At 46.6% G+C, this 26,150-nt stretch overlaps 1 protein-coding gene across 5 annotated transcripts in view; it reads left to right on the top strand.

Moving 5' to 3' along the window:
- The window catches only part of NBEAL2 (neurobeachin like 2), a 128,274-nt gene that overhangs the window by 24,974 nt on the left and 77,150 nt on the right, over nucleotides 1-26,150 (top strand). For 4 of the 5 annotated variants that reach the window (XM_073002771.2, XM_073002773.2, XM_078378400.1 and 1 more), the window contains exon 2: nucleotides 21,193-21,281. In XM_073002771.2, the coding sequence (XP_072858872.2) occupies nucleotides 21,193-21,281 (89 nt within the window). Of the gene's footprint in view, nucleotides 1-7,798; nucleotides 8,270-21,192; nucleotides 21,282-26,150 lie in introns of those variants that run through there. The other variant, XM_078378401.1, reaches the window with a different exon arrangement.

Genomic DNA, 26,150 nt, shown 5'->3' with positions numbered 1-26,150 from the left:
AGAAGGTTTTGCCAGATAATAAGTAGGTCTTGAGAACTGTCCGCCACTGGAAACAACAGAATTAGAATTGTATGGAAGGTTCTTTGCATTTTACCTTTTTGAGGCTTTTACCTTTACATTTTTTAAATTTTGCAGTTGAATAACGAGGTTTTTTTTTTATACACGAGAAAGCAGTCTGTCAAGTTTGCTTTCCTCTTGCTCAGAGTTTGGAGAAGTTACTTTTAGAACCACAGCTCCTGGAAACTCCCACCAGCAGGACTCCTAGGGGATTCTGGGAGTTGTAGTCCAAGCCCTGATTGAGCTAAACCAATTTCTGCATCTTCTGCATGCGTGAAGCAGTGGAGAGCTAAATTCAGTCTGCCTCTTTTTAAGGGCTAGGAAGCAGTTTCGTATGGAAGCTGTGGAGGCGTCGTTCCCCACCCCATACCGGTTTTGTGATTTTTGTGTGTTGTTGCACACTTTGCACACACACAAAGCCAGGAGAGGTCGTAAAGAGCACGGATGCAAGTCCATTGCAGGGGTCGGTGGGGCGAAGAACTTGGAAACGCTTGATCAGATTTGAAAATAATAATACAGTAGCATGTTCTTTTCATGGGAGTTCGGCTCGACACGCACACATGCGCACGCTTCTCCTGAAATGAAATATTAATCAGTTTAATATCTCTGCCCAGCCTCGGAGCGACCAAACTGGCTCGGCAAGCCGGGTTAGGGCCCAGTTTGGGAAAGGAAATGATGATGTAGAGCAGCTGGTCCGGCTCTCCAAGGCAGGAAACTTTCGAATTTTTTGAGGGCCACCCTTTTTTGTCTCGCCGCCGTTCGCTTGCCGTGCCCGAACATGTTGGAACGGGAGGGTTTGCCCCAAAGCGAGAGGCGGGCTTTTTCTGGGTCTTTTTTACAAGCTTTTTGCTCACTCTCCTGCCTTTGCAGCACCGAGAGCTTCGGAAGATCTTGGGGCAGGGGTGTGTGTTTTCCACCCTCGGCTCGGGCAGCGATCCAAAAATCCCACAGGTGCCATTGGGGCCGGTGCCCGAGCATGTCCTTGTGACAGCTGCACGTCACGGCGTAGTAGCGCTTTGCCGCACCCCGTCTTCTCGGAGGAAAGAGTTGACCCGAGCCGGCAAAGGGGAGGCCTTCGTTGGCAAGAGGAAGCCTGGGGGGGAGAGCTAGGATGCGACCATGGATCCTGGCCCCGTGGATGCCGGGCACGTGGTAAGAGACAGCCCGGCATGGCTCAGCTTGTGGCACAAAGGTGTTTCGTGTCGTTTGTGAGAGCCGTTGTCGGAAGGGGGTGTGAAAGGGATGGATCGCGAGGCTGTTGGGGAGAGAGGATGGGCATCTCGTCCAGTTCCCGACCAGAGAGCAGAAAAGACTGAGTTTCATTGATTTTATTTCTATTATTTGTGTGGGCATCCTCCTCAGGCTGAATTTTGGGCTCGCTTTAGGTTGTGGATGTTGTCGCATGATGTTGGAGGGACTGTTCTCGGGGGGGGGGAGCCAGCTTGTGGCAAAAATGGGGGTGGAATGAGCTGCAAAGGAAGAGGACATTCAGGGCCCCCCGTGAAGGAGAAAGCGGTTGAGAGCGTTCCAGGTGGATTTCCTCAGACCGAGCTGAGGTGGCTTATATAGGGGCTCCCAACCAATCAGACGAGGGGGGGCGGTCCCTGGCTTGCCAATCAGGGCCTGAGAAGGCAACTGCCGTGCTGGTTGGGCGACTAGGCCTCCATCTTAGGTGGCGGCTCATACGGTCCTGTGCGGGATGCTTTTCACGGCGGCTCGCTGGCTTGGTTTGCCGTCCCTCTGAAATGTCTTCGGTAGGCTGGGATTTTAGACGAGAGCGCGGTAGGCCTCAACTTGCCTCCTTAAATTTTGCAAGGAAAAAAAATCAATTTATCATTCTCTTTTAAGGGCACTGAGAGAAACCTAAAAATGAATGAATTTAAATCTCACCTTTTCCTTCCTCGGCATACGTGGCTTTCCCCACGGCTCCTGCCATCGTCCTCACAACAGCCCTGCGGTGTCTAAAGGAAACCCACTGATGGGGGGGAGAGCGAAGGATTGAGTTTCAGTCCTTTTGAGATTTCATCATATTTTCTTCTGAACATGTCTCTCTCTCTCTCTTGAGTCCTCTTCCATCTCTCTAACCATTATATGGTATTTCCTGGTTTAGGTCTCTGGACGCAGAGCCACCGGCTGGGAGTTCGATTCCCTGCTGGGCCTCCTTGACAGGGGCTGGACTAGATGACCCACAGGGACCCTTCCAGCTCCACAATTCTAAGTTGATGATGATTCGGGTTCTGAGTGGTTTTTTTGGTCTCACTTGGAGTTGACCCCTGAAAGTCTTTGAACTGGGGATGGTTTCCACGGGACCCATTTGATGAAAATCGTAAAGGCGGTCCATCTGGCTTGGTGTGCCATGGAAATTTCTTTCCCTGTGTTCATCTCCTCTCATGTTTTTTTCCCTGGGGCATTCCTATTGCTGTACTTTCCTTTTTCTTTTTATTCCAATTTGGCGGTGTTTGTGACGTCCTCAACGGAAGGTGTCCACCATGTGAGATTTGTGTTATGGCTGCCATGCTGGATAGGGGATGATGGGAATTTCGGTGCAAAAAGGATAGCAAAAATAAAAGCAGAAGAGCTGTGACATCTTAATGATTTTTTAAATCTGATTGCGACGTTTTGCAAACCACAGTCCAATGCACTTTCTCAGACACATCGTTCCAGAGTGCATTGTGTTCTATAGATGCGTGCACTGAAATAAATTACTTCATCTTAAAGGTGCCAGACTCTGCTTTTATTTTTGCTGTTCGCGCTGAAACAGACTTGCAAGACTTAAAAAATCCACAAAAAACACTTCTCCAGCCTCAAAATTTTAAGCAATAGATGAGCAGTTGGTAGGTAGTACCATTTGCTTGCAGTTCCCCCCCCCTAAAAATTGAAAAATAATTTAGTGACAGGTGTTTCTCAACCTTTGTAAGGGAGAAAAGAATGAAAGACATTGTCTCTTAATAATTGAATGTGCATTGAATTATCTTTTCTCTGGATTTTTCTCCCAGCTCCATAACATGACGGGGCTAAATCTGCTTGAACATTGGACTTTAGCCCTTCTCCTTGGTGTTTAGCACGGCTGTAAGAGGAGATCAGTAGAACTGCTTTCCTGGTTTGACAGTAACCACGGTTTATTGTTATGTCTGAATTGCGGTTTGTTTAGAACTCCTCTCCCACACCCCTTGGTTTGGTGCCTCTTTACCTCTGGCCTTACAGTAGCGATGCTGGTTGGCAGTTGTAGTCCAGCACATCTGGAGAGTAAGAGATTAACAAGCCAAGATCAAACAGTGCTTTCTGATCAGAACCGGGAGAATTTCCTTGCATTTTGATTTAATTCCCCCTCCCTGTTCTTTTTTTTTTCCTGGATAGGTGTAGCCCTGTTCTCCTTCAAGTGATGTGTGGCAGGAGCTACGATGGTGGCTCTCAACCTCCCCCGCCTCCCATTTTCCCCATCTAAAATCCTGCCCCCAACATCTGTCAATGGACTTCAAAGGACCCTGCCTAGGGAGCTTTGCACACAGCTGTCTGCAAATATTTGGGCATGGGGTGAACTCATCAGGGCTGGTGTTAAAAGGGGGAATTGAGAAAATACGCTCCTGGGCCCTTCCTAAAACCACACACCAGGAAATGGAACAAAGCAGAAGCATTTCCCACATCAGGGTGTGCTCGCCGGAGACACAGATCCAGCGAGCGTGAATGGGTGAGGATCCCATGCTAGAGAAGGAAGGTAGCGGGTTGGGGGGAACAAAATCTGGCCGGCATCAGGATCCTGTCCCATCCTGGAATGCTGGTCTCCCCTTCCGTGTATCAGGTGTTCCCAGTTCCTGCCCTCTCCCCCCAGTCCCAAAAGGGAGCCTGCCCCATAATTGGGAAAGTTGGCTTTTTTTTGGACTGCTTTTTTTTGACTCCCAGAATCCTCAAACCAACATGACCATTCCAGGCAGAGGATTATAGAAATTAACTTTTAAACGTTCCCCCCGCCCCAGTGTGGACAATCCGGGGGGCATGCCCAACCCAGAGGGGATACCTTTCCCCCCCTCCACTCCTGCCATTTCTGGTCCCGGTGGGTTCTCCTCGGACAAGGTGAAACAGTGAGGCAGGAGCCATCACCCTGAGCCTCGTAGGGCTTCTGAAAGCAGGAACCGGCTGTTCTGTTTTGAACCGAAGGGTTGGGGTTAGTGGAGCAGAGGAAGTGGTGAAGGGAGAGAGATGTTTATGTTGAAACCGTTCTAGGGCTTTCAGATCCTAATTTGCTGCAACGAGAGACTTTCTCTTCTTACTCCAGATGTCTTGACGGCTGTCCGTCTTTGTCCCACCCTGACTTGTCAGAATGTGGTGGAAACACATCCTTATGTGGTGGAGCACACCATGAGGAGTGGATGCTCTGTACACCTCCGTCAACCTGTCTCTTAAACTTCCTTGTCCTCCTCACTCTCAGTTCTAAGATGATGATGATGATGATGATGACGAAGCCTGGGCTCAAGGGGACAGGGGCTGCTTTTTCTTTTTTTAAAAAAATGCAATGCTTCCCTTGATATTTTCTATATATGATATTTTATTTATATATATATGTGTGTTGATCTATTGTTGTCTCTAGTGGATAGTATGATACAGTAGAACTCAGGAGGCCTGGGTTCGAATCCCCACTCAGCCTTGGAAGCGCACTGGGGAAGTGGAACTGGGGGAACCACCCCTTGAAAGCTTTATTAGTGTTGCTATAAGTCGACTCTGACTTGATGACACGTAAGATAACGTGTATCATCATCAGCATCAGAGCTGGAACGGAACCTGTGGATCATCGAATCCGGCACCTGTCAAGGAGACCCCGTAGGGAATTTCAAACTCCCAACCTCTGCCTCCACAGCCAGAGACTTAAACCACTGAGCTGTATTTGTGTGTGTGGTGGCAAAGCTATAGACAACAAGGTGTGGTTCAATAATGTGTGAACCCTTTCTACCTTGCATTTATTTTCACTTGGTATCCATGCTCAGCTAGCATCTCTCATATTCCAGTGTGCTTTAAATGGATCTACTTTTGAGGATGTCTCAGAAACTAAGGGGAAAAGTTCCTTTTGTTTTGGGAGCCATCGTCTTAAAAAGATAACGTTGCCACACTATGTTAGGACTGTCTAAAACCAAGAGCCGTCCTGTGTGGCTAGCTAGCAATTATGTGATCAAGCCTGACCCTAATTTCAAAAGGTGCCATTCCAGATCATGCACAACTTCGTGTTTTAGGATATTACGGCAATATTCCAACTCGGTTCTTCATCGGTTGAATTCTGGAAGTTTCACTTGGTTTAAAAAAAAACTTGCAAATGCAAAAGAGAGAGAGAGGGAGATAAACCGGTCCTGCTGAAGCAAGAAGCGTGCATCTTTCTAGTTATAGGATGCAAACATCTGTCGTTTCAGGCATAAGATGCCTTCGCCTTTTCAGACTCTGAAGGAATGGGAAATGCTTCAGGGCGGTGAAATCCTCAATGTCCATACCTCCTGGCATTAAAAGTAATTTCAGGGGCACCTTAAAAACTCACACCCTGCCATTTTAAGAAAATGGGTACTGTTATATACAAATCCCACCTTTCTTCCACTTGAGCCCAAGATGGCCTACGAGATGGTGTTCCCCGTTTTTATGACCTCACCTCAAACCTGCTGAGATGGCTTAGAGATTGTTTGGTTGGGAGTGGCCCAGCATCACCCCGTGAGCTTCAGGGCCATGCGGAGAATTTAGTTGGGTTTTTCCAGTCCTGGCTCAGGGCTGAAAGGACGGTCCTGCACTTCGGGCAACCAGTTTCCAGTGTTTCTGAAATTTGCTTTCTCACCATTGGCTTATAATTCAGACAGACACCCATGTTAATATTGCCTTGCTTATAGGTGGCATTTGGGTTGGTTGGTTTGGTTTGGTTTGGTTGGTTGGTTTGGTTGGTTGGTTGGTTGGTATGGATGGATGGATGGATGGATGGATGGATGGATGGATGGATGGATGGATGGATGGATGGATGGATGGATGGATGGATGGATGGATGGATGGATGGATGGGTTTGTTGTTTGTTTGGTTGCTTGGGATAGATGGATGGATGGTTTGGATGGATGGATGGGTTGGTTGGTTGGTTGGTTGGTATAGATGGATGGATAGATGGTTTGGATGGATGGTTTGGATGGATGGATGTTTTGGATGGATGGATGGAAATAGTTTTACCCCACCTTTCTCCTTAAAAGGACCCAAGGCAGTTAATGTCATTAAAAGAACAATCTTGAAAAGCTGAAAACAATAAGTATACAAATACTTTGAAAAAGAATGAAACAAATACTATATTAAGAGCAGTAAATAAAATCAATACTAAAAACCCATTTAAAGGCAAGCAAGCCCAACAATCTAAATCTTTAAAAAAAAAAAAAACCCTCTCGGGCAGCCAGTCACGAAGGAAAAACCTGACAGAAGAGAAAAGTTACCGGTATTCTCCTTCTGGCTTTGTGGTCTCTGCAAAAGGGAGGAACGTCAGTCACACCTGGGTCCCTAAATGGAAAAACTGTCTTAAGCAGATTAACCCTTCCACCGCTGTCTAAGCTGCTGGCAACGTGCTCTGGGTGTGTTTTAAGGGTTTTCTTGGGCTTGCTTTTGCAGAATTGCAACAGAGCGGGCAAGTAGCAACCTGACTTTTCTGGCTGAGCTCCTCCTGTCCTAATAACCACACTTGTTCAATCACTAATTGCCCAATCTCTTGTGGTGAGGTAGGGGTGGGGGAGGAGTGAAGGGAGAGGAGAAGGCAGCAGCTGGATTGCAAAACCTCAGATGAAAAATGTGAGGATCTGCATTGCCTTAATGGCCTCTATTTTCTATCATCTCCATCCACTCACCCTACAAGCTGTATTCCCTTAGACTTTATTTCCAAAAGGCATATTTTACTGTGTTTAAATCCTACCTTTCTCTCCCAGATGCTGCGGGCACATGGTCTCCCCATCTCCTTGTTATAATAATCATCATCTTAGAATTGCAAAGCTGGAAGGGACCCTATGGATCATCAAAGGGACCCAGTGGGGAATCGAACTCCCAATCTCCGGTTTTGCAGCTAGATGCCTGAACCATTGAGCTATCCAGGAGTTCGTTAAAAATAAGCATCATTGTCTTAGAACGGCAGAGCTGGAAGAGACCCAGTGGATCATTAGGTTCAGCCCTTGTCAAAGAGGCCAGGGGGGATTCGAACTCACAACCAGACAACCTTGTGTGATAAGGCTGGGCCAGGGATGGGGTGGGTGGGAAAAGGTCCTACCAAAAGTAGTCTTTAGTGTACAATAGCTGTGCCTCATTCTCGGAATTTTACAGGGGCTTCAGACACGGTCGCCCTCTTGGGCTTTTGGCAGTCCTGTGCTTTCCAACTGCTTCCAGGCTCCCCTTCGCTCCCTCCCACGTCGGCACATGGGTGGTCCTCAGCCCTCTTGCCATCGTCCTGGTGTCTCCGGTCTTCAGATCCCAGAATCCCCAAACCCTTTTTCTGTGCCAGTGGGGGGGGGCTTCTGGGAGCTGAAATGCCAAACATCTGGAGGGCCTACGAGGCGGGACACCCCCCCAGCCCAGCCCTGCCTTGTTCGGTGCCACACGGACTCTCGGCCCCTGCATCGGCCTCTCCTTGGCCAGGAGACCTGTGAAGTCGCAAAGCTGGCCCTCGGGATTTCCTCGGTCCCGTCTGTCGGCCGGCCAAACTCCGGGACTTTTAGGCAGAAGTGAAGGTTGTAGGGCTTTGTGACTCCGAACCTGTAAAGGTGCGTGCACATTTATGTGGCTGGCAGCTCACCGCGGCGAATATAGGTCCCTGTTTCGTGTTTCTTTTCTTTTCTTTTTTTCATTTGGCCCAGGTTTGGCGGGAGAGGAGGGGTGGGAGCCGTCCCCGAGGCAGGCGTCTGGTGGAAACCGTGTGTTCTTGCGGTGACCGTCTTGCAGCGCCGAAAGGAAGTCTTGTTGGGTTTAGTGACTTGACATTTCCTGATGCTTTCTTTTACACAAGAAGCCCGGCGGTGTGAAAGTCATTTCTGGTTCCTTGGTGTCGGCTTGGGTTTTCTCCCAACCTTCAACCTCTGGCTGGCCGTGGTGGACTGTTGCCACCGTCCCCGTTTTGGGCCTGACCCTGTGGCCTGCATGGAGCAGCTCCTCTTATTTCTGTAGCCCCTTCCACCGATTGAGGATGGAGTATCGGGGTGGCCGGTGGGAGAGCCGTTTCGTGGCATGCCAGGTAAAACCTTTGCAAAGTCCCTTCTGGGAAACAGTTTCTGAAACCCTCATCCAACCTGCCTGCTTTTTGCACACCTCTCTTTCTTGAGTGTGGCTTAGCTCTGCGGGTGTCTACCTGCAGGTTTTATGAATGACCTTGTGTTCAGACCTTGATGGAAATGTACTGAGGAAGCTGCCGCCTTTGTAGTGAATTTTCGCCTTGTCACTCATAAAAGTGGTCCAGGCCAAGCCATCTCCTCCTTTCTCTAGTTCCCGAGCATTCCTTCTTTAAAGGCAGTACGTACAGCACTCAGTGCTTTGTTGGTTGTGGTGTACGGAAAGCTGTTTGTGCATGCTCAAGGGAAGTCCGCCTCCGATCTGTTCGTTGAATGACTGGATCTTAACTGGGGTTAATGGCTGGCTCGGTCTGACTCCTTCCATGATGTCTGGTCTCTGGGCAGCCCTTAAATGCAGTGGACAAGGAGATGCAATGTGTTGTTGATCTTGCAGTTCTCGTCCCTGGAAGTCTGTTCAACTTCGTAAAATATAAGGAGGTTAAAAAAGAAAAGAAAACTGTTGTTTTCTCCAGTCCAGCAACATTGGAGAGAATTGGTAGTAGCATCTCTCTAAGGACTTCCTGGGTATGGAAAATGAGATCCATCCTGAATCCTGCTGAGGTCTCTGTCTGGATAAAGTCTGTGGTAGGGTTTGACTGGTTGCAAACATTTTCTTTTTTGCCTCTGGGGCACTGGAAACCCGCTTGACACTGGATGAGCTGGAGGAGAATGTACTTGGACAGACAGACAAGTTTCTCAGAATGCTGGTTTGAAATTTGCATCCTCACCATCTGATTTAGCCATTTGTAAAAGCCTTGAAGGCAGCAGGAAAAGAGGGAGACCAAATACAAGATGGATCGACTCCCTAAAGGAAGACACAGGCCTGAGTTTGCAAGAGCTGAACCGCGCAGTTGAGGACAGGGGATTCTGGAGATGGCTTGTCCGTAGGGTCGCTGACGGCACGTAACGGCAACAAAGCTTTGCACCGCGCAGGTCTGTGACGAAGCCCCGGAAGCAGGGAAACGGTGTGAGGTGGATGCTCAGAAGCAGGAAAGCTGAAGGAAGGTTGCAGGGGACTAGACGCTTGAGCAGCAGAAATTTGAGAAAGGAAGTCGGTGTAAAATGTGGCTTTTTGCGTAAGGGAGAGCAGCAAGGGCAGAGGACCAAGAAAACTGGGGAGGGAAACACTGAAGAAATTTCACAATACCTAAGACGGCTGGATAGCTCAGTGGTTGACGCATCTGGCTGTGGAGCCAGAGGTTGGGAGTTCGATTCCCCCCCTCTGTGCCTCCTTGACAGGGGCTGGACTAGATGACCCCAGAGGGTCCCTTCCAGCTCTGCCGTTCTAAGATTGTTATTATATCAGGGGCCAGTGGGAGCAAGACTTCAGAAGAGACAGAAGCAAAACAGCAAACGGCGAAGAAGTGGCTGCAGGGAGAAGAGGCGCCAAAACTGGCAAGAGAAAGGAGGGCCTGTTTGCTGTTGGCAGGAAGGAAGTGGGGAAGGGAGGGGAGCTTGACAGGCGGGGGGGACCATTGGCCAGGAAGCCGTAGGGAGGCATAGAGGTGGCTTGGTCTCATCCTGGCATCAGAACCCGCCGATGATGGCTCCGCTCCCTTCTTTTCGATTTTGGGCGTGCCACAGATGCTGAGATGGTTTGTGCTGGTCCAAATCCTATCAGTGTTCCCCTAAGGACTGTGTAGCATGCAGGTCATCCGCAAGATGCCAGATGTGTCTCGGTCACGCGCTTGGTCCTGTGCTCATTTGCACCACCGAGATTCACCCAAAAGTTCATCAGTTACAAACCTTATGCAAACATTTCCTAAACCCCCAATAGGACTGTGGCCAATCCATCGTAAATGTAAACACAGATATGGTAGTTGTACCCCCCCATAATGGTTCTCCCCCCAAACTAGGTTTCTACTGGACGGACGGACCTTATGGGAACAAACTTGTAGAGTTATTCCTCCTTTTCCCCCTCTCTACCTCTTGAGGTCCCTTTAGAGCAGCCAATTCCAAACTTTTAATTTTTTGGCCGGGGCTATAAACACAAGATGAGAGAAAAATTGGCCAGATCGCGATTATATCCATCACATAGCAAATCTCCTAAGAAGGTATATGAATAACTGTTTACAGTCTGTGACCCCTTTCAAACGTGCCAGGGCCCGGGGGGGGGGGGTTATTATATATATAAATATATTCTCATTGATTTGTTTCAGCTTAATTTATCTCATGTGCCCCGTCTCTTTCAAAAAAATAAAATGGTTCTTGTGTTGAGATATAATCTTTATATTTTGTAAATATGTATTCTATATGAGGGTTCCAGATCCCATTAAAGTTATTTTCTTCCAATAATCCTATGCTAGCTCTCAATTCACAAGTTACCGTATTTTTCGCACCATAAGACGCACTTTTTTCCCACAAAACGGGGGTGGTGGTGGTGGAAAGTCTGTGCGTCTTATGGAACGAAGAAAACAGATTATATTTTCCTGTTTTCTTCTCCTAAAAAATTGATGTGTCTTATGGAAAGGTGCGTCTTATGGAGCGAAAAATACGGGTAATTTATCGATAGTTTAACAGGCTGACATGGGGAGGGGGGGTATGAGCGATCATAGCCAATGGCAAAGCCCCCTGGGAGCTGTAGTCTGAGATTTAGAGGGGCAAATTTTGGAGGAGTCTGCCAGGAAAGAGTGGAAAATGGGTCTCCCTCTGTCACTCAGATGCCGGCTTTGTATTCCTCAAGTTGCAAAGCAACTGTAATAAGCAGCGTGCCGGTCTGTGTTTTTGGACGACAGCTCTCCACATACCCCAGAAATGGGAATTCTGGATATTGTAGTCTGAAACTGAAACCAATCTGTAAACCTCTAGTTTGCATGTCTGGGCCAAAACCTGGCATCCCCCACCTAAGTGGGACCACAACTGGTTGTTAGCCGCCTAGAGTGGTCCTCACCGACCAGATAGGCGGGGTATAAATTAAATAAATAAATAAATAAATAAATAAATAAATAAATAAATAATAACCCCTATCATCCCCAGAGAGAGCCGCAAGGTGTGGAAGGGTAGTTTAGACCAGCCGGTGTAAGAGTTCAGAATAATAGTTGAAGAAAGGAACTTTTCTGTGTCTCCCTTGTTGATGTCGCGCCTGCAAACCAGCATTCTGCTCAGTGGTACGCTGTTGATAATGACTGAGTTTTGAGGCACAGTGGCCAAAATGGTGTTGCGTCATTTACCCCTGCCTATGAGCAAGGATGACAACCAGCAGACAGTATTGCTAGGAATTAAAGGGTTCCCAGGGCTCACCCAACCTCTCCCTCAATGAGACTAATTGTATGTGACTCACGCAAGTGCTGAGACCAAAGCAGGGAGTCTTTAATTACCGGGAATGCTCCCATGCCAAAAACCAGCACCACCCCTACATAGGTGTAATTTATGCAACAGGATTTGGGCCAGGGTTTGTTGGAGTAGGATTTTTTTAAACTTCTGGTTTACTCAGCAGTCTTTTTCATGGGCAACGTAAACACTGGCTGAAATTCTGTTGTGCAGCTACACAGGTGTAAGACAAATGGAATAACCGCTGGATAGCTCATTAGTTTTAAGTATTTGCTTGTGGAGCCAGAGTTTGGGAGTTTGATTCCCCTTCGGTGCCTCCTTGGCAGGGGGGGCTGGACTCCATGATCTATTCTATAGGGTCCCTTCCAGTTCTGCAGTTCTAAGATGATTATCATTATTATACGATTCACTTGCTCCTTGCTGGCAATTAAAGAGCTGTAGCTGTGGATATCAGGTGTGTGGATGCACACTGGTTTGGCAAATGCTGAAAAAAATCCCAGCAGGGACTCTTTAATTGCCAGCTGGAAATGAGTGAGTGCTACATCATTTCCCTTCTGCCTGCATAAAAAAACCCCCAGTGGGATTCCTGTCGGTACATTTTAATTCTGTGCCTTGTGTATCTTGTTTTAACCTTGTTATTTACTCTGAGATCACCATATCTATTTTATAAATATCTGTAAATTAATACAGAAAAAAAACAGACATAAGCTTCCTTAAAGCAGATGTGTCTGTTGGTCACTCTTGTTTAATATCTGTCACACATTAAATCACAGTGATCTCAGACTTTATACCTCCAGTTTATGAATGTGAGATATTGTGCTTCTGTACCCACAATTCGAAAAGCCAGGAAATGGCCCGAGAGGGCGGCAGAAGGTCATGCCTACATTGCCAGCAGGAAAAAGGATGCCAAGTTAGACGTGGGGACGAATATAAAAACGAATCAGAATATTCAACGTACATCCCTGATTCATCAGATAATGGTTGCTTCGTATTCTTGGAGTCCAGAGAACCCCCAATGAATATGAAGCAACGAGTATAACTCTTTTATATTCGTCCCTTCGTTCCCTATCATTGGGCCACTGGGAGGGGCAATTTGTGGTTCGTGGGTTGTCAAATTGGACGACCCACGAGCCAAGACAGAGTGCAATTTTGGCACGTCACCCCCATCTCTGATGCCAAGCTTTACCTGGCAAAGCGCAGCTTGAATGTGGACGACACCCATGTCCACAGTCAAGATGGTCTACTGGATCCCCTCTTGTGCTCCCTGCCATTCGCAAAGGGACATCACGCAAAGGAAAAATCCCAGAAGCGGACTCCTTTTCCCATCCATTAGCCATTTCTCACCCAAACCCAAAGTAACGGTCAGGGCTGTTTTTTGACAGCCTGCGAGACTGAGCATCTTTGACACCTTATAACCCGACACGGAGGTCCCCGACCTCTCTTACGGAAGGAAGAAGGGTGGGGAGAAGAGCCATCTGTGATTTCCGACAGGCTTCATCCAGTGTTGACTGACCTCCAGTTGAAGGTGGCCTCCATGCAAATCCAGCGATAGGAGTGGTCCTGTTCAGCCCAGACTTTCGTTCTTCTCTCCGCTAGGCAGGAGGTGGAGATCGCCTTATCTATTGTTTGGATTTTAACTGTAACTAGAGCAGGAACCTGCCTGGGTGTTATGGGCCCCACTTCTGAATGTTTGCTAACAAAGATTAATACGGAGCACTCTCTGGGTTTATTCAGCCAGCTTTTGGCTTGGAAGGCTACCTGAAGGTCACCTGTCCTAAGCCACAGGACAAAGGGCAATGTGCTGCGCATTAAAGCACAGTGGCCTCCATGCCTCGAAGCACCTTTGTTTACAAGTCTGGGAGCCTGGATCGGTTGAAGGTGTTCTGATGTGGTCTTGCGTGTCTGTCTTGTGCTATTTCGAGTCTTTCTGCTAGTGGACGTTAAGACTGTTCCCCACGACTTGCAAGCCCCACGCTTTCTCCTCTCATTGCCTAATTTCAGAGGAAATGGACATTTCTCTGGGGGAGGGCATTAGAAACTTCGGCACGAGGATATACATACCGCATAGTATGAGAAGTCTAGGTTCTGCTCCATTGGATTTGGTTTGGTTTTACTTTCACCCTGTGGTCTGTGGCTCTGGGTGTTTGGGGTGGATCTCGTTTGATCCTGCTCTGGGCGTGAGGCATTTTTGTACCTCTGTGTCTAAGGAGTTCATATTCACCATCAGAAAATACAGCTTACCCAAAGCAACGTTCTACTTTCCTAGTAAAATGCTGTTCTCCTGTTTGAGAACACACGTGTCCCTATTCTTTACAGGTTGCATTTCTAACGTCTTATCACGAATGAAGGATCTCCAAAATGTCCTCAACTGCCTTGCTCAACTTTTGCAAGCTCAAGCCTGTGGCTTCCTTTAGGGATTTGGTCCATCTCATGTTCGGTCTTCCTCTTTTCCTGCTGCTTTCCACCTTTCTCAGCATGATGGTCTTTTCCAGAGAATCCTGCCTTCTCGTGGTGGAGCCCAGAATAGGACACCCTCAGCTTTAACATTTTTGCCTCCAGAGATTCTTCAGGCTTGATTTGATCTAGGGATCCACTTGTTCGTCTTTCTGGCAGTCCAGGGTTATCTGCAAAGCTCTCCTCCAGCACCGCATTTCCAACGAGTCAATTGGTTTTCCTGTCAATGTTTCTTAACTGTCCGGCTCTCGCAACTGTACATGGTGACCGGAAAAAGAAGAGTGTGGATGATCTTGGTCTTGGTCTCCAGTGACACATCCTTGCACTTGATGATCTTCTCTACTTCCTTCATCGCTGCCCTTCTGAGTCTCAGTCTTCTGATTTCTTGTCTCCAGTTAGATGTTTGTTTGAGCCAAGGTAGACCACATCTTTAACTAGTCCCCAGAGGGCCAGGGCACTGCAAAAAAAAAGAGACAGCAGATATTAGATATTTCTGTGCTCCTAGACTTCAGATTGGATCAGAGGTACATCTTGTCTTCCTTGACGGTGCAGCAAGCAGCACATCAAAATGAGTGCATTTCAGTCATGTCAGCTCTATCGAGGAAGGCTCCAGGTTTCTCAGTCCTGAACGTGCGCCTAGGACGAGGCGGAGACAGGAACAGGCGTGTAGCCTGTAACCTTGAAATAATATTTAAGCTAGCCTTCTTGAGATGGTGGATTTAGAACCCAACACCAAATCCTGTTTCTTTGTTTGCCGTCTCTATGTATGTGCGCACAATGGTAGGAGGTGTTCTCACATAAAACATCCCTTGCAGATGTCCATACACCTCTACATAAGAGTAGAGGGAAGATAAGACTGTGAAAAGGAAAAAGAGGAGGGCCTCAAGGAGGATCAGGGGACTGATAACCCAGCCCCATGAGGAAAGACTGAGAGAGCGGGGCATGTTTAGCCTCGAGAAAAGAAAAGACAGAGGGGAGAGAGCACAGCGTTTTTCAAATATTTGAAAGGCTGTCCTACAGAGGAGGGGCAGGATCTGTTCTTGGTCATCCTAGAGTACAGGACACACAACCATGGGCTCAAGCCACAGGAAGCCAGATTTCGGCTGAATATCAGGAAAAACTTCCTAACTGTTAGAGCAGTACGACAACGGAACCCATGACCTCAGGGGGAGGTGGGGAGCGCTCTAACGCTGGAGGCCTTCAAAGGAAAATTGCACCACCCTCTGTCAGATCTGCTTTGATTTGGGCTCCACCTTGAGACTCGATGGCCTTAGAGGCCTTCTTCCAAGTCCTCCATCATTCTGGGATTTAGAGAAAGGTAGTTTGCTGCCAGCCTTGTAAGACGCTGGTTCCCCCACACTTCTGTGCTGGCCATGGACGAAGGGGTGTCCCCTCACGGAAACAAGAGTTTACCAGTCCCCTTAGGAGGCTAGAGATGATGATTATGTGTTTTTTTTTAACTTCTTAGACTTTAATATCTGTTGAAGTCTCACTGAAGCATTTTTGTGTTTAAATGTCTTGATCTTCCCAATAGTTTTTCCTTCAAAAGTGGTTGATTACATCTCCCATGCTCCACAGCAAGCATTTCCCTTGGCTATCGAGGCTATGCTGTCTGGCTCAGAGGCATTTATATCTAGACCAAACCCATTATGGCTTTTCTTGGCTGGATTGCAAGGGTTTTTATTTATTGAGTACTGTAACCCATTTCTTCCTTCCCATCATAATTAGTGGGTCAAGATAGTTTTCCGCTGTCCTAGGATGTAATAAAGACCGTAAGGAAAAAATGAACTCTCAGCCATAAGAATCATTAAAATCGAATGAAACTGAACATAACCATAGAAACCATTAAAATCAGTTTCGTCTCCAGAGAATTAAAATCATCCCAGTAGATTAAACATTCTGGCACCTGGTCTTAAGATCGTCGAGAACCAGGATGTTCAAGGCGTGGAAGGATTGGGTCCGGTGTAAAAATGGTCTGGAGAAAACCTGCTGCAAAATTTGCATTTAAACGTTAGACAGTGTGCCATCATCCTGCAACAGATGCAGTCTGACCCAGTTTATGTGTCTGGACAATTTTTAAAGATACGGCATGTCGTTGGATCGGAAAATCGTGAGGACATGAATCATTCTTTCCTCGGAAAGGGTGTAGCGGGCAGAGCAGCCCAGCTGGTAAACTCCACTCTTAAGTGCCCATCACATCAGTATCCAGATGCAATATGAAACGTAAGGGAAAGTTTGTTAGAGTTACATTTTGCAATGGGAACTCCCCAGATCTCCCTATCAGCATGCCAGGTAACCATTTTGGAAAGGCTGCCCATATCATTCCAGAGGGAGAATTTAGTAGAATGATTTTGGTCCCCAAAGTAAGCCAGAGGTTTGACTGGTTAGGGGGTTCTGGATAGTGAATCATATCTGAGAAGCTTTGCCTTTGTGTTGTTATTGCACTCCTTTGTAAATTGGAGATTTTCTGAAGAAGTCCATCCATAAGGCAGTGGATTTAACAGCCTTTGGACGGCTTTTGACTTCTGTGTCCCCTGGCACATGCGAGTTATGCCTCCAAATGTCTCAGGAAATCTTGGCCGTGAACTCTTGGTTTGTAAATTTAAAACTCATCAGTGGAGGGCTTCTGGTTGCTGAGGTTTAAAATAAAACAGAACCACCTCCCAAGGTCTGGATGAGGCTGAAGCCAGTCTTCCCTGGCTCTAGAAGTAAAAATATCCTTCTAAGATTTGTAGCAGTCTTAGTCTGTTTTGTATTTAAATAGAAAGCAGATATGGTAATGTAGACCTTGTAAGATTACAGTGGGGTCTTGACTTGAGAACTTAATCCGTATTGGAAGGCGGTTCTCAAGTCAAAAAGTCTGTAAGTCAAGTCTCCATTGACCTACAGTGCACTGAAAACCGATTAATCCCGTAACAGGCCGTTTTTGTTCCATTTTGGTTTTTTTCTGGTCTGTAAGTCAAATCTCAGTCTGCAAGTCAAACCTAAATTTTGCAGCCAGAGAAGTCTGTAACTCAAAAAGTCTGTAAGTCAAGCCGTCTGTAAGTCAAGGGTCCACTGTAATTGGTTTTTATGTTTTGGAAGGAAAGCAAGGAAGGGGAAGAGAGAGAGGGGAAAGTAAGAAAGGCAGGAAAAGAAAGAAAGAGGGAAAGGAAAAAGGGACCAAACTAAAACAAGATGAAAAGAGTAGAAATGTTGGGGGGCAAGCATAGTAGAGAATCATGTCCCCCAGAGATATAATTCTGTCATTTAAAAATGGTCATTGTAGGGCTACCGAAAACCTGGCTTAGGGGGTCTCCATTTGCCCCATGGGTCACACTGTTCCATTTTGTGCCTTAAATACCGTTTTTCAGTGGCAAACTGTCTAACGTTTAAATGCCACCGCCGGGTCTCAGCTCATCCAGTATGGAAAAGTATCATCTTTTCCATAAAAGATGATACTTTTATCTAAAATCTCTAGACTAAAAACTGAGGGTCGTCTAATAAACGGAAGTAAGGGGGGGAAAGGGATCAAAGCGCTGCAGGATCGCAGCCCTGTGATCCTGCAGCAATTTCATTCCTGCTTTCCCCCTCCGCTTCCTAAGCTCCACAGGGCTTAGGAAGTGGAGGGGAAAAGCAGCGATCGATTTTTCTAATTTGGGGTTAGAAAAGTGGGGGTCGTCTTATACACAGAAACATATGGTACGTCTGGCAACTACTGTATTTTTCTTTGTATAAGACTACTTTTGTCTAAAATCTTTAGACTAAAAATTGAGGGTTGTCTTATACACGGAAGTAAGCTGAGGAGAAAAAAACAACGTGAAGGGGAAAGCAGGGATCAAAGTGATCCTGCAGGGCTTTGATCCCTGCTTTCCCCTCCACTTGCTAATCCTTAGCAAAAGGAAAGCAGGGATCAAAGTGCTGCAAGATCGCTTTGATCCCTGCTTTCCCCTCTGCTTGCTAAGTCCCATGGGGCTTAGCAAAAGGAGGGGGAAAGTATCAAAGCAATCCCGTGGCAGCATAAAGGGGAAAGGGATCAAAATGATTGTGCAGTTGTGAAATTGCTTTGATCCCTTTCCCCCCTCCTTTTGCTAAGCCCTGTGGGGGACATGGCCCACTCTGGGTCTCTGGAGCAGTATATAGTGGCGGGGAATTCTGATGCCTCATACAGATGTTTTGGATAACAACTCCCATAAGCTCTGGCAAGGGTGGCCAGGGCCTATGGAGAAAAGTGGGGGTTGTGGTCAAAACTGCTGGAAACCACTGGGTGCTCTGTGGATGATCAAACCAGGGGAAGCCTGCTCAGGTCGCCATGGCCGGCTCGGCCATGTGCCGTAAGGACAGCAGAAAGCCACCGCGGGGTCTCAGCTCATCCAAACAAGGCTGTGCTCCTTCCTTGCTGCTAACATGGGCCAGGGATCTGCCTTGCCTTCTAAATATCATTCCTATTGTTCTCTCGTAGCATGACCTCCCAGGGGAAATATACTTTGGCAGCAACCTGCTGTTCTTCCTGGCACCAAAATGACTGCTTTCCTTTCTGGGCCCAGCATGTTGTTTTATTTCTTCTTTTCAAGAATCTGTTTGGTTCTCAAATCACTTTCCCCTCCCCTCCACTTTTCTTTGCGGTTTTACTGTCATTATACAACTTTTAAAAAAAATTACACAGGGGATGCTTGGGCACCCCTTGTCCGTAGACGACGGATGATGCATTATAAAAATAAATGTGCAACCGAAAACAGAATTCTGGGAGAACCCTCTCTGTGAAATGGCCAAGACAAGCCGGTCAGAGGTCGTAATAGATCTGGGTTGTGTGTAAATAATACAGAGGGTAAGAGCTTAATGTGGCAACTGGCAAGCTCAATGCAAGCAGTTCCTCTGAGCACGGAGCAGTTAATGGTGGTGCTTCCTTTTTGATTCCTCTTTGGGATTTGGAAACATGCACGTGGAGCGAGTAGCCAAGGTCTCCCTCTGTCTGCAGTGGATCGACCCCCAGGCTTAAGTCCTGCTTGTTGCCAAACAAAGCTATCGGTAGACGGTAGCTCGCTGACCAGGCACAGCCGCAGGTAACTGGAGAGGGTTGTGATCGCTTAAGCGATAGAACTAGTGCTGTATTTGGAAAAAGTCTCAACTTTTCCATCCAAACTTATAGGGCCTCGTAGGAGCATGGAATAGTTGAGTTGGAAGGGGCCTCAAAGGTCATCCAGTCCCACCCCCTGCTCAAGGCAGGAATACAAATCTGACAGACGGTGGTCCTGTTTCCTCTCGATTGCCTCCAGGGTTGGCACCGTTACCTCCTCCCGCGGTCATTCTTTCCACCGTCATACTTTTCTAACAGTTAAGAAGTTTTCCCTCCATTATATTCAGCTGAAATCTGGCTTTCTGGACCTTGAGCCCATGATTATGTCTCCTGCACTCTGGGATGATGGAGAACAGATCCTGCCCCTCCTGTGTAGGACTAGCTTAAAAGTCTTTGAAAATTGTTCCTTCCCCGAAATCGCCAGCAAACAAGGAAACGATTTGCTGTGTCCATAAATATAATTCTCCTGTGATTGTTTCCTCCGTGTGCTTCTTTTTCCATCCGGAATCAATCCCATAAGTCGAGAGGTTTCCAAATTTGGGTCCCCCCCCCACTTCAATTCTCAGAAGCTCCTGGCCAGCACAGCTAGTGGTAAAGGCTTCTGGGAGTTTTAGTCTTAAGAGGGTCTGGAGACCCAGGGATGGGAACCACTGACATAGGTGATCTTACCCCAGAGAAGATCAGTTTAGGGATCCCGATGGTACCATGATCCAGCACCTGATGTGACATCACAGGATGTCAAGTAAGCGATAAAACTACTGTATTTTTCCATGTATAAGACGCCCCCATGTATAAGACGCCCCCCCATTTTTCTAACCCAAAAGTAAGAAATCTAAGTGGGACTTAGCAAGTGTAGGGGGAAAGGGATCAAAGCCCTGCAGGATCACTTCTTTCCCCTCCATTTGTTTATGTTCTCTTCTCAGCTTACTTCCGTGTATAAGACAACCCTCAATTTTTATTCTAAAGATTTTAGACAAAAGTATAGTGTTATACACGGAAAAATACAGTATGTATTTCAGTGCCATCGGTCAGATGGATGCGGGATGGTGTCATTAATTCAGATGGTAGGCATTGTAAAAATGGTGGCTAAGTGGATGTTTTTCCAAAGCATCTTGAACATTTCTCAAAAGGCGAACATGGTTTTGATGGGTGCTGTAAATATTTACAGCAATAACAAAAAAGCCTGTGGGGCTTGCTCGGTCCTCCATTAGCCGTTGTATTTACATTTCCCCTTTCCTCTGTAGTGTGAGCTCAGGTTGGCATACACCCGTCTCTTTGTTTACGCTTCCTCCTCAAAATGACCTTGGGAGTTAAGGTAGGCTGTACGAAAAGGGAGTCTCCAGCCCAAGGTCACCCAGTATGTTTCGTAGCTCAGCGGATAACAAAAACAGGATCTTCCAATTCTGGTATGGGGATTCCCTCCTCTCATTTCTGCTCCGTTCTATTGTTGTTAATGTGCTGTCAAGTCACCTCTGACTTAGGAACGAGCAATCTCCACCATGTGCTGGCCTCAGCTGCCCGGCTTGGCTCTTGTAAACTCAAAGCAGTGGCTTCCTTTAAGGAATCAATCCATCTCGCCTTGGGTCTCCCTCTTTCCCTGCTCCCTTACACTGTTCCCAGCATTGTTGTTGTTGTTTTCCAGAGAGAACCCTTTGCATTCTCACGTTGTGCCCAAAGTAAGACAGCTTCATTTTCAACACTTTTTTTGCCTCCAGAGAGAGTATTCTGGCTTGGTTTGGTCTAGGACCCACTTGTTTGTTTTTCTGGCAGTCCTGGAAATCTGCAAAGATCCAGCACTCTGCTGGCTCTCCGTGTAGTGCTGAGACAATGCAACGGATTCTGGGCTGCCCATGGAAGTAAGATTTGAAGTGATCCTGAACTTTTAGGACTTCTAGTTGCAAGCAGATGAGCGTCTTCGCAGCTAGATGTGTTGGACCAGATGCCACCCACAGCTCGCTTGGGGGGGGGAATTGAATTTTAGAATATTCCTTACTCTATGAGAAGAGGAAAGGACACTTTCTCATTACGTCTTTGTCCGCTCTTTTCCAGAAAGACTTGGCCTACCTACAGCAGTGGCTGGAAGCGTTTGTCGCAAATTTTGAGAAGATCATTGCGGTGCATTCACTGGAACCGAGAAGGTAAGTATTTCTCCTGCACGGCTGGACCGGGTGGGAAGTGTTGCGGCCTTTTGTGCCACCTGTGAGCGAGGGGATAGGAGAGCACTTTTCAAATATCTGAAAGGCTGTCCTCCAGAGGAGGGGCAGGATCTGTTCTCGATCATCCGAGAGTGCGGGACATGTCATTATGGGCTCAAGCTGCAGAAAGCCAGATTTTGGTTGAATATCAGGAAAAACTTCCTAACTGTTAGAGCAGTACGACAGTGGGACCGGTGACCTCAGGGGGAGGTGGTGAGTGTTCCAACATTGGAGGCATTCAAGAGAAATTGAGACAACCATTTATCAGATATCCTTGATATGTATTCCTGCCTTGAGCAGGGGGTTGGACTTGATGGCCTTGTAGGCCCCTTCCAACTTGACTTTTCTGTGATTTTGTGAGAGGGGGTGTGGTGGCATGGAGGGGTTGCCACTTCATGTCACCTGGCATGGAACAGTAAAGCTTGGGCACCATCCTCCGTTCCAGGTGGCCCCAACCAGCAAACTAAAACACACAACTTGGAAATAATGTGGTGTTATCAATATTACCTGTTCCACCTGTAACAATAGAAATCCTGTTCTCGTGTAGTTAAGATTTGCATAACTTGCCAGGGCTAATTGATGAGGCCTTGCAGTTGAATGCATGACTGGGGCCATGACAGAGAAGTATCCCAGTGACTCATCAATTAGCTGCAATTAGCCACAGCAAGTGATGCAACCTTTATGTGAGCACCACTGCGATACTGACCATTGCAGTAGGACACCCCCCCCCCCATCCATGGGATCGGTATCTGCTGATTCACCTGCCCACTGTCTGAAATGAGTAAGTAAAAAAACCCCAGAAATGTGTATTCATATGCATTTCCAAGGGCGTATTTACCAGAACTCATAAATAAAAACAACAAGTGGCGCCTTAAAGGCTCGGACGTGTGGGGGTTTGGGCACATAAATGTTGGCGGACCGTAGCATGCATCTTCGGATGCAGAGCTGGGCTGCAGTCCGCAAACTCCGAATCAGAAAAGAGAGTGTGCGAGTCTTTAAAGCTTGACAAGGTTCCTTATTGATTTCACGGCAGCCGACTTAACATGGCTGTCTCCCTGGGAATATCATTCAGCATTTCTCTGGTTCTCTTCCCCCCACCACCTCCCACAAGCTCAAATACAAATGGCCTCCATTTTTATTTCCATCTGCTGTCTTTGCCTCCCAACATCACCGCTTGAGGTCCGACCAGCCCGAAGGAGAAAATTAGACCCTCCACCTCCCTCTGGGGCGATTTCCCTGCATTAATTCTCCATACAGGAGATCTTTTGGAATCTGACCGTCAGCCATTCTCACGACATGCCCAAGCCAATGTAGACATCGCTGTTTCAGTAATGTATACATGCTGAAAATTCCAGCTTGTTCTAGGACTACTCTATTGGGAACTTTGTCCTGCCAGGTGATACCAAAATCCGTCAGAGGCAACGCATATGGAAGGTGTTCATCTTCCTCTCCTGCCGTGCACAAAGGGTCCGGGACTCACTGCAGGACAGGAGTGTGCTCAGGATACAGGCTTTATAGACATGGATCTTGGTATATGCCGTCAGCTTCTTATTAAGCCATGCTCTCTTTGTGAGTCTAGAGAACATGTCGGCTGCTTTCCCGATGCATTTATCCAGCTCGACATCTAGGGAGAGGGTGTCGGAGATGGTTGAGCCAAGGTACACAAAGTCATGAACAACCTCCAATTCTTGCGTGGAGATGGTAATAGAGGGAGTCGAGTCCACGCCCTCCGTTTCTGTATGATGAGAAAAGCTTGAAGGAATATGTAGCTGGGAGACTATCGGAGAACCATTTGGAGAAATCATTGGCCTCCAGGCTTCCGCCTGACCCATCTCCTCTGCTTCCTCCACCCTCTCTGGGCTAGCGATGAGCAAACAGAGAGCGGTTTCCACATTGCGGTGTTTCTACACTCACGCCTGATGCAATAACTGCTCAAGATGACCCACGTGTGCACCGTGTTCTGCCTGATCCCTTCCCATTCCTCTCTCTCTCTCTCTGTGTAAAAGACTGAATGTGTAAACACAGACCATTATTCTTTTACCCCCATCTTGCACCACCTCACCATCTTCCCCAGCTGTTCCTCCACTTTCCAGAATACAGTACTCCTGTTTCCCCGCTGTTGGGGGGCAACATGATTTATGAGATGTGGTTGAACAGATGGTTTGGCCTCTGGGCAGGCGATAAGGGGTCCGCTCGCTCCTTCCTGTGGTTGGCATGCTCTGGAACACAACCCAGAATTTCTGTCCCTGGAATATGGCCTGCTCTCCCTGCTTTAAAAACGAACGTGAAGATGGGATCGCTGTTTAAAAAAATCTTTACGAGCCTGCCAAAGGCTCCTGGCCTTGTAGCACAAATCGGAAAGGTGGGGAAGACGAATGTTAGGAAGGTCTTCATCACGAAAGCATGTGCATCTTCATTCTCCAGAATGCATGATTCTTTGGTATAAGCATTTAAAGGTAACTGGGTTTTTCCTCTTTTTTATATAAAGATTATGCAGATTATGCCTTAGTAAAAGTGTCTTTTTAGAAGATCATCTGAAGCAAATAAAGCTTTTCAGGAAACGCTTATATCTAATCAAGATATAAAGAAGATCCCCATGTATTATTAAAGTTACGCGTCGTCAGACAGGAAAAGGGTATTTTTAAAATTCACTTGATGGATCAGTTTAATAAGCAGCAAAAAAGAGTTTATGTCTGCAATGCTATATTTTTTATTTGTGTTTCACTTCCTACCTCACTGCATTTCCAGTGAATTATTCCATCTACTACAGATGCTCTCCTCTTTTTTGTTATTTGTTTTTGAAAGAATATAAAATACACACACAAACACACACAAAATACAGAACTAGGAAAGCACTTAATATATACGTACACAAAGTGCCCTCTTTGATGGGACGTGCTGCATTGATTTCATTTATGATGCCCCATTCCCCTTCCAAAAATGCTGCTTATTCTTTTGGTGGTACCTGGCCTTTCCCTTTAATTCATAAAAATTCCCCAGATATCTCTAAAATATATTTTTGTTTCTCAAACCCTTTTATAGATGCTTTCCTAAGCCCTCTTGTGGCTCACGCTTCACTGGAGGGGGGGGGACATTCTGGAACATATCACTAGATCAGAGCTTGGCAGAAAGTACGGTAGTTACAACTAAAAGTTTGTAACTAGTGATTACAAAGTTGCTTTTTGGGTATAGCAAGTAACTCGGAAATTACTTAGGTGCAATAAAAGTAGTTACGCTTGAATATTTCCTTTAAGAGCTTGTTTAGACTTATTTGGACAGGATTTTTCAGATTTTTTTTTTAAAAAAATTCCCATTTCTTTTAAGTAGTCTTTGGGTTTATTCTCGTGCATCGTCATAAACACTCCATGTCCCAACTGGCCACTAAAGGGAACCAGGAAATACTCCTTTGTACTTTCCTCTCCTTTTTAATAATAGCGATGCCGTGTGTAAATAATGCACAGTGCAGCAAACTGCTTGCATCAGCGGACTGACATGAACCTGGCTGTCCAGAAATAATGAGCAACGCAAGAACTTCATTTTAGAATGTCATGTTCAGAACTGCATGCCAGAGATGCTCAACGCATGCAGTTCTTCCCAACACACTCTTTCACAAGGTTAAGTGTCTCCACTTGGTACGCAAGCGTTGGTTTCTGACAGATCATTCTGAAAGTGCCTATGAGAAATGAATGCTTCCTTCAATTCTCTGATTACTTCCCTTCTTGTAATGTTTGAAGTTCTTCTTTCCCCTGTTTTTGAACTGTGCGGTACCCTTGGTCCTCCGTCTAAAGAGCTAATGGGCAGAAGGTGGCTTTCCACGAGATCTCCAGTAGATCGGCAGGAGTTTCTCGCCACCAAAACTCCTGCTGAGTTAAAGCAGGCAGCTGAAATCAAGGAAGCATGCCAAAAAACAGGAGCAGCTTGGTTTATTAAAGTATTTGACACAGGGAGCGTCTCGTTCATTCCCTTCTTCTGAAGCCCTTTGGGACTGTACAGCTTGCCCAAGGCCACCCAGGCTGGCTCCTTTCCCAGAAGCTGCAATCGGGAATTGAACTCTGGACCTGTGGGATATACGTATCAACTGTCTGAAAGAGCGTGGATGCGTGCAGAATCAAGAGTGTTTTATCCACATCCACCACTACCCCAAGACAGGAAACAGAAGTAAAACAAATTTGGGTGAAATAAAATAAAGCAGATTTTATTGTACTACAGAGTGCTTCCCCACCCCAGTGAAGTCTATTGATGGAAGAAATGTTGATTTCCTTGAACAGGGCCAACTTACAGACCTTGCTTTAGCAAAACAAAATCAAACAAACACAGCAGTTTGGAGCAGTGGATTTGTTGTTGTTGTTGTTGTTGTTGTTGTTGTTGTTGTTAGTTATTAATTATTATTTTTGCCCAGTGTTGACTGGGACTTAAAATGATCCAAACAGCAAATATCAATAAAAAAATTTGGGGTGTTTTTTGTTTGTTTGTTTTATTTGTTCATTTATGGAGACACGGAGAGAGATACCTGGTAGGCAGCTGAACTATGGGGATGCTGTTGACAACAGTGCAGGAGTCAGAGCTGTAGATGGTCTACGTTGTAGATGTAGTTCTGTGTGGATTTAGCGGTAGAATTGGGACTCTGAGCTCGTAAAAGGCCCCATCCGAGTTTATGCGTGTTAAACGCATTTGTTTCTTGCTCGTCCATCCAAGGATCCCAGGGCTTTCTTGTTAGATCTCCCGTAGCTTCTATCCCAACGGGCTGAGCCACCAAGAGCTGCCTTTGACCCTCCCATGAAGCAAACAGGAGAGCCAATTGTCAGGAAGTTC

This window comes from Pogona vitticeps, chromosome 6 (assembly GCF_051106095.1).
Source record: "Pogona vitticeps strain Pit_001003342236 chromosome 6, PviZW2.1, whole genome shotgun sequence".
NCBI classification, from domain to species: Eukaryota; Metazoa; Chordata; class Lepidosauria; order Squamata; family Agamidae; genus Pogona; species Pogona vitticeps.
The sequence above is the reverse complement of the archived record's forward strand: the minus strand, read 5'-3'. Positions and strand labels throughout refer to the sequence as shown.